Source organism: Papio anubis, chromosome 16 (assembly GCF_008728515.1).
Source record: "Papio anubis isolate 15944 chromosome 16, Panubis1.0, whole genome shotgun sequence".
Taxonomy (NCBI): Eukaryota; Metazoa; Chordata; class Mammalia; order Primates; family Cercopithecidae; genus Papio; species Papio anubis.
In genome coordinates, this window is record NC_044991.1 from 21,577,882 (window position 1) to 21,589,997 (window position 12,116).

Genomic DNA, 12,116 nt, shown 5'->3' on the forward strand with positions numbered 1-12,116 from the left:
AGGGTCTCATCCTGGCTTCATTGTCCCATAATCCCAAAGTGGTTTTTTAGGTAGGACAGTTGCACATTCTGGCTGCATTTATTTATTTTTCTGTTGCAGCATAATTTGTCCCTAAGAAATTCACCAGCAAGGCCACCCCGTTTGTTTTCTACCAGCCATTTCCTGCCATTAAAAATATTTTCCTTCATGGAAGGAAAGAGCTTCTGGGAGAGAGAAGGAAAGCCCGGTGAAGAGAAACAGTCAAGCGAAGCTCACCTTTAAAGGAGCCATCCCGGGCCGGGCGCAGTGGCTCGCACCTGTAATCCCAGCACTTTGGGAGCGCGAGGTGGGCAGATCACCAGGTCAAGAGATCGAGACCAGCCTGTCAACACGGTGAAACCCTGTCTCTACTAAAAATACAAAAATTAGTTGGGCGTGGTGGCGGGCACCTGTAGTCCCAGCTAGTCAGGAGGCTGAGGCAGGAGAATCGCTTGAACCCAGGAGGCAGAGGTTGCAGTGAGTTGACATTGCACCACTGTACTCCAGCCTGGCAACAGAGCGAGACTCTGTCTCAAAAAGAAAAAAAAAAAGGTGCCATTATGTTGCAACAGCCGCAACAGCGTTGGGGCTGGCTGCAGGGTGGAGGCAGAAGTTACCAGGGAGGGGACAGTGGTGAAGTGAAGGGCGTGGACTCTGTGTTGAGGCAATGCTTCCAAGGATTCTGATGTGGTAGGTCTGCGGTGGGGCCCAGGAACCTGCAGTTTAACAGCGCACGTAGGGATTCCCAGGCAAGTGGTCAAATGCATCCCACCGAGAGCCACGTCTGTGGTGGTAATATTCTTTAGCTGGACTGGCCTGTGCCCTCTTTTCTCAGAGAACCCTATCCTAGCAAAAACTGGCTAGACGAGGGAGACTTCACCTGGCCTAGCTGTCTCCTGAGAATCTGGGACTGGGACTCAAAGCCCCAGCAGTCTATGTGTGCCGGTCAGGTTAGAATCTTTGCTCGCCAGGCTCAGTGACTCACGCCTGTAATCCCAGCACTTTGGGAGGCCGAGGCGGGTGGATCACCTGAGGTCAAGAGTTTCAGACCATCCTGGCCAACGTGGTGAAACCCCATCTCTACTAAAAATACAAAAATTAGCTGGGTGTGGTGGCGGGTGCCTGTAATTCCAGCTACTCCGGGAGGCTGAGGCAGGAGAACCGCTTGAACCTGAGAGGCGGAGGTTGCAGTGAGCAGAGATTGCACCACCGTACTCCAGCCTGGGTGATGAGCAAAACTCCGTCTCAAAAAAAAAAAAAAAAGCTTTGCCCATAGGTTATTTGGCTTCCAGGGGAGTCCTTGTCTCCTGTCCTACCCCTGCCCACCCTGGTCCTGCCAGGCACTCCCTCACTGCCTCAGTGCATCCCAGGACACTGTCCCCTATAGCCTTCTGAGGGGGGGCCCCAACACTCACCCTGAGGATGCCGCCTGTGCCCATGTTCCCTTGGGTTGTGCAGAGCCCTGTGCTCCTTGGGGGGGCTCAGGCTGTCTGTCCAACGCCTGCCGGACAGCTCTGCCTCAGTGTCCCACAGGGACCACAGTGGATTTAGCCCAAAAGGAACTCATCAGGTTTCCTCTCACACCTGGCACCTTTTCCATTCCTTATGTCAAAGAATGGCCCCTCTTCTCTGCTCAGGCACCCATGTCAGGTACCCAAGCACCATCCCAGACACCTCCTCATTCTTAACCCCCACCTCTATTCTAGAATGAAAGGAACATCTACTTTGATGGAAAACATACTGTAGGTAATAATAATTCATACAGCCCAATGCCTCACAAAGGCAGGTACTGTAACTGTCTCCATTTGACAGGTGGGAAAACAGGTACACAGGGCCGTGTTACTTGCCCCAGGTCACATAGTGAATAGTGGAACTGGGATGTGAGCCTGAGCTGCCCACCCCATGCACGTGCCCCTGCTCCTGCGATGTGGTCAGCGTCTCTCTCCACGGCACTGGCGTGGGGGCCCAGGCATGCCCTCAGCATCTCCTGGTTGGGCCTGTAGAGTCTCCTGACTGGTTTCTTTGCCCTCGGTGTTACCCTGCTCAGATCTGTTTTCCCAGGCGCAAGGAGAAATGCTTTCTAAACTGGGAATCTGATGTCACTCCTCCACTGAAACCCTTCAAAGGCTCCCTGTTTTACTCTCACTGGCCTCACAGAGGATGAATGGAGGAAACTGAATCCTGGAGGGCTGACTCCAGGGCTGTGCTCCCAGCTACGGTCCCCCACGGCCTCTCCATGCCTCAGCTGTCTCATCTGCCAAAGAGGGAAAGTGGTACCCACAGCGAAGAGTTGTAGGATGTGCACAGTGTCTGCCAGCGGAGTGCCTGGCACAGAGTGGGCAGCTCATACATGGAGCTTCTATTAGCTTCTTTCCTTCCTAAGAAGGAAAGGGTGGGGCAAGAAGTGCGTGGAGAGGAGGAACTGGTTGCTCTGAGAGGCAAAGTCAGTTCCACCTGGGATAATAATTACATAAGCACTTTAGATGCATTTTGTCAAAACATAACCTCCATAGTCTCCTGAGGAAGAGATTCCATTACCCTTTTCAGATGGGGAAGCTGAGGCTGAGGAGTCAAGGGACCAACTCCAGGCTGGCTCGAGCCCAGATTTCTCTGATGCAGAGCGCTGTGCTCTGCCCTGACCCTCCTTGGATATGCGCTGCAGTGCAGTGGTTTTGGAGTACCTAATCTTTCCGATCTTACCAGCTGAAGGTCAGCTGTGGGTCAAAGCCGTGACAAGACTGGAAGAAATTTGGAGGCATTACTAGGAAAAAGCAACCAAAAGGTGAGGACTGGCACCCGAGGGAAGGTAAGAATCCCACCACAGACACCCTCCGTTTGTCCCACGGTCTCTGGGGAACTCCCGTAGAAATGACAGCGTAGGGCCCATCACTGTTTCTACAACAATGAGAATATTTATTTTTTCCAGAAAGTAAAAATAACATTTTTTTCTCTTTTGTAAAAGTACCATTACATTCCATTTTCTTAAATAACAAAATCCTAAAAATATATATTAAATTGTATACAGTGCATCACACTTCATCTTATATTTTAAAATACATGATGTTTCTATTTTATTCTCAAAGTTGCATATTAAGAGCATATTTACAAATAAAGCCTTGTCATCCAAAGTCAAAATCCCTGCTGGAAGGTGAGTTTGGATGTGGGAAGGTCCTGACGTGCATGAGCCCCACGATGGCAGCTCCCGTGCAGGCGGGGAAGGGCCCTCCAGGCTTCGTGTCTAAAGACCCTTCCTTTCTGAAGCAGATTTCCCTCTGACTTTCCTCCACACCTCACTTCTGCCTCTGTACCCAACTCAGCAAGACGGAAGCCTGTGAGATGTGCCCACCAGGGGTCTGCAGTCAGAGGGTGAAGCCCTGTCACCCCTGAGCCATCCAGCCTGAGGGCAGACAGCTGTGGCTGGAAGGCTTGAAAAACACCCCACACCAGGGAAGCTAAGCTGAGACCTGGCCAGGAGGTAGAACAGTGAGGAAGGTAAACAAAGACACCAGAGGAAACAATCCAAACTCCCAAGGTAGGAACAAAAGCCGACATCAAACACCACATGGGATATCTGAGACCTAACTGTGCCAGGCGGTGGGGTGGGGAGCTGCCCGGCCCCGTGGGAGACCTGGCCTGACCTCAGCAGACCAGGGAGGCAGGGTCTCGGAGGCCATCCGCATATAAGTGCTTGTGAAGAGTAAGTGTGCAGTGCCAGGATGCATCGGGGCTGGGTGATGGCCTGGCTGGGCTGCAGGCAGATCCTGAGCCTGGCCAGGAAGGCTCCTGCCTGGGCTGACAGTGGGGCATGTGGGTGGAGCCACACCCAGGCACTCCGGTGGGTTCTGCCTGAGGGCCAGGACAGCTGAACTTGCTAGTGCTTTGATCTCTGTGGGCTTCTGGCCGATTGGAGTCTTGAGCCGGAGCCCAATCTTCAGAAGTTAGAGCAGCCTGGTCTCCTCGCTCACGCCCAGAGAGGCCTCAAGCCTGTCCTGATGTGGGGGACAGGGTGGGTAAAGGCACTCGGGTTCATTCCTACTCATTCTCTGCTTTGCAAGCAACTGGACAAACAGGGAAGAAGAGGGCACCGTGTGCCTCCCGCCTGCCTTCTCAGAAGGGCCAAGGACACTGAGAAACACTGCTAGAAACTAGGGGCCACAGCTGGCCAAGGCATAGTCACCACGGAGAGTGACAAGATCAGCTGGTGAGGGCTCTCCTCTTGGCACATGTACCAAGAAGGCAGGGCCTGGCGCCAGCGGGGAACAGGGTGAGGATGGCATGCAGGCCCAGTGCCCCCGCAGCCTCCTCCCACGCTCTGTCACCTCAGGAGAGGCTTTGGCCAGGGTGCTTTCAGAGCTCCGTCCACAGTGGTCCCCAAAGCCCCTCCCCTGCCTCTTCCACAGTCTTCTGCCATGCGTTCTGACGTTGACTTTCCCAGGGTTACCCTCTTCCCGCCACCTCCAACCCCCACTTTATCTCATCCAAGGAGTTTCCTCAAAGTTCAAGTGCCACCTCCTCCGTGCTCCTGGAAGCCCACGTCATCTCTTCTGGAACAGTTTCTTTCTCAGGTGTTTACTTAGCTGCAGTGGCCTTCTGTGGGCTGTCGCTGACTTTCTAAGTGGTTCTAACTGAGCCCATAGCCAGGCTCCGCAGGACCCAGCGCCCATGGAGGCTTAGCCTGGGATGATTTACAGCCCTCCTGCCCCTACGCTGTCCTGAGCCAGGTTTGGGTTTCCCGGGGCTGCTCCACGGATTGTAAGTTGATCCTAGAGGCACTGGGCCATGCCAGGGCCAGGCAGAAGGAGAAGCGCTGGGGCATCCCCGGCACCTCCCAGGCCCTCCGAGGAAGTACTGCCCCCACTGCAAGCTCTGATAGCACATTGGCCTGGGCATGGCCTCCCCTGACTGAGATGTGAGGAGGGCAAGGTGGGCATTTGGGCTGTAGGACACCCCAGAGGCCAGTGGTCAGTGTCAGCCCCAGGCAACTGAACAACTGCCCCCTGGCCGGGTGAACTCTTCCTGGGGCCACATGCCACATTCCCTTTGTGCTGCACATGGCTCTATTCACAGCACAGGGCCTGCTGGGATAACACACACCTGACACTTGTGTTTGAGATTCCACAATCAGTGTGAATAGCTTGGAGGGGAGACTGCACGTGTCGATATGTTTCCAGCGGTCCTCCTGTGTGACGGGCCTCTTGGAGACAGAGGCCTGCGGACAGCTGCTCTTTCCAGATCAAAGCATGAAGCCTGCACCGAGCAGCTCTGTGCCCTCAGCTGGCCTCCCATGGGGCCTGGGGTGGCAGTCCTGACCCTGTCTGCCTGTGACACTTTGCTCCATTTCCCTCCTCTGAAGGCCCCTTTGCCTAAAGCTCTGAGCACTTCTCCTGAACTCAGGCTGCCGAGTGTCACCTCTCCCTGCAGACACTTCCCGTGTGGCCCTCTTTCCTCCCAGGGGTGGCAGGTGCAGAGGTGTTGCCAGAACCTCAGTAGGAGCCCCAGCAGGCAGTGGCTCAGGGCTTGGGGGAGGTAGGCAAAGCGCTGCAAAGAGGAAACGCCAAGGCCAGAGGTGCAACAATCACCCAGGCCCGAGTGCCTTGGGGAGGGGCGCGCTCTGACGAGGGCCTAGGCCTGGCCAGCAGAGGCACAGTCTGCTTTTCTCAGCTGCTGTTGACAAAGCCTGCTTCCAGACTTTTAAATTAGCGATGGCACTTACCTCCCAACCAGCAGCCACTACAGCTGCAGCTCTCAATCTTAGGAGGAGCTCCTTGGAGGAGCTCCAATTCCCAAACCCACCCTCTCCTCGCACCAATCTCTGCAGCCCACCTCCCTATCTAAGGGACAGGGTGACATGGGACTGGGGACAAGAGCCCTCTCCTTCCCCACTGAGCCATTCCTAACCCCACATGGTCCCCACAGGAGGGGCAGAGAGCACGGATGGCTCTTGGGGTGTTTTTTATCTTTTAACATGGGGGACGCCAGAAGGAAGGACCACAGGCCCCATGTCTCATGTAGTGCTGCCTAAAGGCAAAAACACAAGATTGATACTCTCTGCTCTGAACTGAGAGTTAGCTGAGCCAATCATAGAGAGACCAAGGCCTGGCTCAGGTTCCATAGGACCACGAGCTGCTCAGGGGCAAGGCTGATAAATCCAATCCTGAGTGCCCATAGCTGGGATTACTACTCAGTGATCCCAGGTGGCTCCTACCACCATGCCTGGCCAATTTTTTTTTTCTTTCTTTCTTTTTTTTTTTTTTTGAGACGGAGTCTCGCTCTGTTGTCCAGGCTGGAGTGCAGTGGTGCAATCTCGGCTCACTGCAAGCTTGGCCTCCCAGGTTCACGCCATTCTCCTGCTGCAGCCTCCCAAGTAGGTGGGACTATAGGCACCTGCCACCAAGCCCGGCTAATTTTTTGTATTTTTAGTAGAGACGGGGTTTCACTGTGTTAGCTATGATGGTCTCGATCTCCTGACCTCGTGATCCACCCGCCTCGGCCTCCCAAAGTGCTGGGATTACAGGCGTGAGCCACCGCACCCAGCCGCGCCTGGCTAATTTTTATACTTTTAGTAGAGATGGGGTTTCACCATGTTGGCCAGGCTGGTCTCGAACTCCTGACCTTAGGTGATCTGCCCGCCTCAGCCTCCCAAAGTGCTGGGATTACAGGCATAATCCTGTTGTGCCCGGCCGAATGGATGTTTTATATGACCAAAGCTCTTCAAGCTTTCCCTGCAGCTCCATGAGCTATGGAAAGAAGAATCTAGAAAGAAGCCCATGTGTAAAGTATCAGGTTTGATATAAATGGGGTCACTAGATCTTATTCTCAGACCCTCCCAGGCTGGAGGAGGCCCATCCTAGTCCAGCATCTGGAGAGCAAAGTTGCCAGGGCAGCACAGACACTGCCCTCTTTACACCTCACTAATGTGCAGGAGTCCACACTTGCATGGGACCAGACCAACTCCCAAGAGTACCTGAGAGTTCTCCCTGTCTGGCCCTGTTACAAGCCATAAAGACCAGGAGAAGAGAAGAAGCAAGAAAAATTCAATGTAACTAAACCTACCCACCACCTGACAGCCATCTAGAATGTACCTGAGCCCAGTGCCAGCCATGACCACGTCTGTCATTTCAGCCTCACTGTCCTGACACCTCCACTGCTAGCTAGATCAGAAAGAGAGATGCAGAGAGGGCTGGGCCCCAGGGCCTTGAGTCTCTCTCCTAAGTGCAACCGATGAAGCAGGAGGAATCCAGGCTGTGCCTGCCCTGACAGCAGGGTGCCTCTTCCTAGTTTGTAGGCGGGCGCCCCCGAAGAGGCCGAGGCAGAGGGAGAGGCAGGGAAGAGTCTGTCAGAGAAGAACCACAGGAGGGGTTGACCCCAGCAGCCTTGAGCTCAAAGAGGGCCCTCGAATCCTAGGCACAGCAGGGTTTTTAGTCACTCACAAGAGGATTGCGGTCATCTTGTTGACTCTGACCCTTGAGTTTCTTCTTAAAGATGGAAATCGAAGTGGAAGGCTTGTAAAAAATGCTCCAGATTTCCCCCGAAGTCCCTGGTTGATGACAATCCCTAAGGTCCCCTGAAGCAGGAACACGATGGGATCTGTCAAGCAGATAAATAATTTTTCCAATAGATTAGAACAAAGCACTCCAAACAACCTACCATCTCATGAGATACTGTATCTAGGAAATGGGGTGGGGCAAGGTCTGGGAAGGACCTCACAGCCACCTCTAAAGATCTGAAGGACTAGTGTGCAGCTGAAATGAGGCCAAGTGCAGCAGGGCAGCGTCCGCATCAGAATAACAAAGAACTTTCTAACTAGCGGAATTCTTCGAATCTGGAAAAGCCCAGCCTGAGAGAATATGATTTTTCAAATTCTTTTATTTTAAATAAAAGAACTATCTTCAAATGCCATTCACCTGGAAGCCCACTTAGCTAAAACAAGATAAACGCAAAACTTCTCTGCTTCAAGCAGAGATCCGTCTAGCCTCCGGTGCTGGCCCAGACTCTGTTCAGTCCTGGCAGCTGCCTGGCAGGGAAGCTGCAGCTGATGTCAGAGGAGAGTTAGGCATGCACTTTAAGGCCTCAGCCATGCTGTCAGATGCTGGATGCTATAGGAAGCATCGGGCTTTCTTGCTGCCACAGGGGATGTGGTCAGGACTGAGCCTGAGAGGCTTCCCCAGAACATGTGAATTGTGACTTTAAAACACACAGACACACACACACACACACGCGGACACAGACACACAGACACACACACACACACACACACACGAGGACATTATTTCCACTGAAAAATTTCAAGTGTAGAGTGGAGGTGTCTATGTAAAGTGGTTCCAATGTGGCCAAAGGCAGCCTTCACAAGGCAATAGAAGAGCTCGCGTTGAATGTATGAGAAGTCTGTAGCACAGGGCAAATGAGACGGTCAGGAAAAAGACAGCTTTTAGTGGACATACATACATTTTCAGGGAGGCTGTGAAATGAGAAGAGCCTCGACTAGAAACCACCGGAAAGACAGAGTAGGGGTCTAGGAAAAATTAGAACAAGCTCCCCTCTAAGTACACAAACATCAGTAGCATGAACAATTGCCCCTTTCCTGGAAGGCGCAACTGTTAGACTTGAGTAGCAAAATAAGGGAAGGAAATATATTTTCCCCCAAATTGGTCAGAATTGAATGATAAAGCTTCCATAAGTTTCTTCAATAACTGTTTTAAAATAACTACTAAGCAATAGTGAATAAAATGTGAGAATTCTCTTCCTAAGGATGTTTCTCAATTTCTAGAAGGCATCAGAAAGTATGCACCGCATCGTCCTAGCTATCTTCAATCCTGCATAAAGATCTCCATAAGGGACTAGCACATTTGCTTTTTAAGCCAGGAATGTTGCAATCCTCCTTGAAATCGTATGCTTTGGACACAGCAAACAAAATCCCTCAAACCTTAATGAGATTTGTCCAGTTGTACATTTCACTCTACAGAGAAGGGGGAATGTCTGCTGCCTTCCATTCCCTAGGACTGAGGGCCTTGGAATCATCTGCTGATTCTACAGTTGTACCTAGACAAATGAAGCATCATAGAAAACCAACTCTGAGCCTTCCCTTTCCTGGAATCGGGCAGCTCCCTCTTGTACTCACTTGAATGTGACGTGCAGAAGTATCTTTGCTACAATGGCTGTGACTGTGAGGATGAGGAGAGTTGCCAGACCATAGACTGTCCATCCTGCAAATGCAAAAGATAGAGCTTACTAGGCTTGTTTGTGGCTGGTTTCCGAAAGGAAGTCAGCTATAGAATACCCAAGTGAGTAAGTCTGACTGAGGGGCTCCCTGCAGGCCAGTGTGGGAGGGCAGCCAGCAAACCCAGCCTCAGGAGCAGCTGAGACCCAGGCTAAGCATGGGGCCCCAGGTGTTCTGAATACTTCCCTTTGTTCTACAAGTCACTCTCAGGGAGAGGCAGGCAGGATGATCCAAAGTCTACTGGACTCAGAATCTAAAGGGATGACATGCATTTTGTCTCTGCCACTGGGACCACTATGCAACCACAGGTGGAGTTATGTAAACTCTTTGGGCCTCAGTTTCCTCATCCGAGGAATGAGATGTGGCCTATGAGATGCTACTGAGATCCATAGCCAAATGACACACAGGAAGTGCTAGACAGGCCCTTCTCCCTGACCTTCTATGGTGGGTCCTGCAGGGGCCCCCGGGCAGTTTGAAAGCCTCCAGGCTCGGTCACTACTGAGGGTACTTTCCAGTTCTACCAGCTCATAAAAGCATCACTTCCTTGGCTCACTGCATCCTCAAGCTCCTGGGCTCAAGCAATTCTTCTGCCTCAGCCTCCTGAGTAGCTGAGACTATAGGCATGTGCCACTATGCCCAGCTAATTTTTCTATTCTTTTCTTTTCTTTTTGAGACAGGGTCTCATTCTGTCACCCAGGTTGGAGTGTAATGGTACAATCATAGCTCACTGCATTCTTGAACCCCCGGGCTCAAGCCATCCTCCCACCTCAGCCTCCTAAGTAGCTGGGACCACAAGTGTGCACCACCACACCCAGATAATTTTTTTATTTTTTGTAGAGAAAGGGTCTCCCTATGTTGCTCAGGTTAGTCTCAAACTCCTGGCCTCAAGCCATCCTCCTGCCTCAGCCTCCCAAAGTGCTGGGATTACAGGCATGAGCCACTGCACCTGGTCCTGCATGACTTTTCTTCATAGCTCTTATAATTATCTGATTTTTATTTTGCTTTCTGTCTTTCTCCTCTCATTTATATGTCACAGAAGGGCAGGGATTGTGTTTGGTTCACTCTATAATCCGGTACCTAGCATAGTGCCTGGCACCACTGAAGTACTTATATATCTTTTGAATGAATGAGTCAGTGAGTGAATGAATGGAGTTCTTGGAAATGCCAATAAATTTAGGGAGTTTCAATGTGGGGCTCTAGAAAGATAATCTTAACGTGGGAAAATACGGGATTAGCTGATTAGTCACAATGCACAAAAGGCATACTTGCCTAATCTTTGGAGGTGAGCACTTTTCCCTCAGGACTAAGGAACCAATTAATAAGAAAATTTCCCTCAAAAGCCAGGACAGACTATAGGTCACAGAGTCAATATCCCAACCTGCCTCTGAATAAGAAACACCCAAGTGCTTTTGTCTTTATAACTGTCAAGAGCGCTACCTTCAACTCTGTGGCTTCCAGCCCCCATGGGTGGCGCCCAGGAATTGCTACCTGGGACAGTCTGAGGTGGGTGGCTGGGGCTGGTGGTGATGACATAGAGGACTTTGGAGGACCGGGCAGCGCTGACACTGAGGTTGGCCTGCTCTGTGATCACCTCGGCCACTGTCTGGTTGACAGCGGGCCTCTCCTGTGGCAGTTCTTCCTTGACAGCTGGAAGAGAAAAAGCAATTAACTGGGGCCAGGGCTATGGAGACTCAGAGCCGAGCGGGGGGAGAGCACGAGTTATGAAGAACAAGGCTTCTGCTCTATTCAATTCTGGTGCAGTTCCTTCCATGGGCAGGTCCCTGTCATTAGATCTACTAAAATAGCCACACTGACAGGTTTTCACCTCTTTTCTGTCTCATGAAATATAAATGAGTTATGAAATGGGGGTCGGGAAGGAGCCATAGCCTCGGGATGATCTGCAAGTTGAGTCAGTAGTTCCTGAGTCCCAATCTGCCCCGCAAGAACCGCCCAAGTCACAAGGGTAAAGAAGAGAAGCCCGAGGCACATGGGCCCTAAAGAGCCCCCAAGGAGGCAAGGATGTCTTACCTTGGTATAAAACAGCAAATCCCTGGGCCTGATTGATGCGATCAGAGAAGAAATACAAGATGACGAAGTCCAGAGAGACGTTGAAGGACAGAGGTGGGCGGTTCCTCCCGTGGAAGCGGGCTAGGACACGGTGGGTGTAGCCATCCAGAAGCTCCACCATGTCCGCCGAGTCCCTGATGTCAAATAGGGGGAAGCTGAAGTGGATGCGGGAGGCCCCCGGAACCTGGATGGTCCAGTAGCAGACCCTCCCGGTGGCATAGGTGTCGGGGAAGTCAGGGGAATAGACCACAGAAGACATGGCTGAGTAGTTCCCACCGCAGGCGCCGACGAGAGCTGTAGGAGAGAAAAAGACACCACGCCCTCAGTCTGGGCCTCTGCCACAGGCACGCTTCCAACACCAAGGCTCTAAAGGCTTCCTAACGAGCAGGATCCCATTTAGGACATTGTTTCTATCTGTAAAACCAGACAGTCTTATGTTTCAGGATCGAGTCACAAAATGAATCGCTGAGACGCTGGACAAATGACTGTGGAGATGTTTTTCCCCCCAGAGACCTTAGAATTAGCACACAGCACAGTGGTGTGGCCTAGGTTGGGGCTGGGCTGGAGTCAGAGAGTCTGGACTTGGGACTGGCAGGGCCAAGTGATGGCAGGGGCCGCACGTCACTCGCGGGCCTCGTGCTTCTCTCAGTTTCAAGGCTGGAGAGAGCACCACCTGCTCCTGTATCACAGGAATGTGCGACGGCACATGAGACAAAGCACACAAACCACTGGGGCCTCCCTGCAGGGGAGCCACCCGATGAGGTAAAGTCGTCAAAAGAGAAAGGCTTTACAGTTGCTCGTGTGTCCCCAGTAT

General features: G+C 52.1%; 1 protein-coding gene and 1 pseudogene across 4 annotated transcripts in view; both read right to left on the reverse strand.

Annotated features, from left to right (window-relative positions):
- Positions 1-2,907: 2,907 nt before the first annotated feature.
- LOC101019894 lies at positions 2,908-6,293 on the reverse strand (annotated as a pseudogene). Its single transcript, XR_161835.4, has one exon. The product of XR_161835.4 is annotated as an uncharacterized LOC101019894 (transcript).
- The window catches only part of KREMEN1 (kringle containing transmembrane protein 1), a 72,313-nt gene continuing 63,104 nt past the window's right edge, over positions 2,908-12,116 (reverse strand). The window contains exons 6-10 of one of the 3 annotated variants that reach the window (XM_021921429.2): positions 11,264-11,596; positions 10,724-10,882; positions 9,137-9,221; positions 7,449-7,605; positions 2,908-4,007 (exon numbers count right to left, since the gene is read on the reverse strand). In XM_021921429.2, coding sequence (XP_021777121.2) covers positions 3,957-4,007; positions 7,449-7,605; positions 9,137-9,221; positions 10,724-10,882; positions 11,264-11,596 — 785 coding nt within the window. In that variant the 3' untranslated portion in view covers positions 2,908-3,956. Of the gene's footprint in view, positions 4,008-7,037; positions 7,606-9,136; positions 9,222-10,672; positions 10,883-11,263; positions 11,597-12,116 lie in introns of those variants that run through there. The other 2 variants (XM_009217002.4, XM_017945204.3) reach the window with 2 other exon arrangements.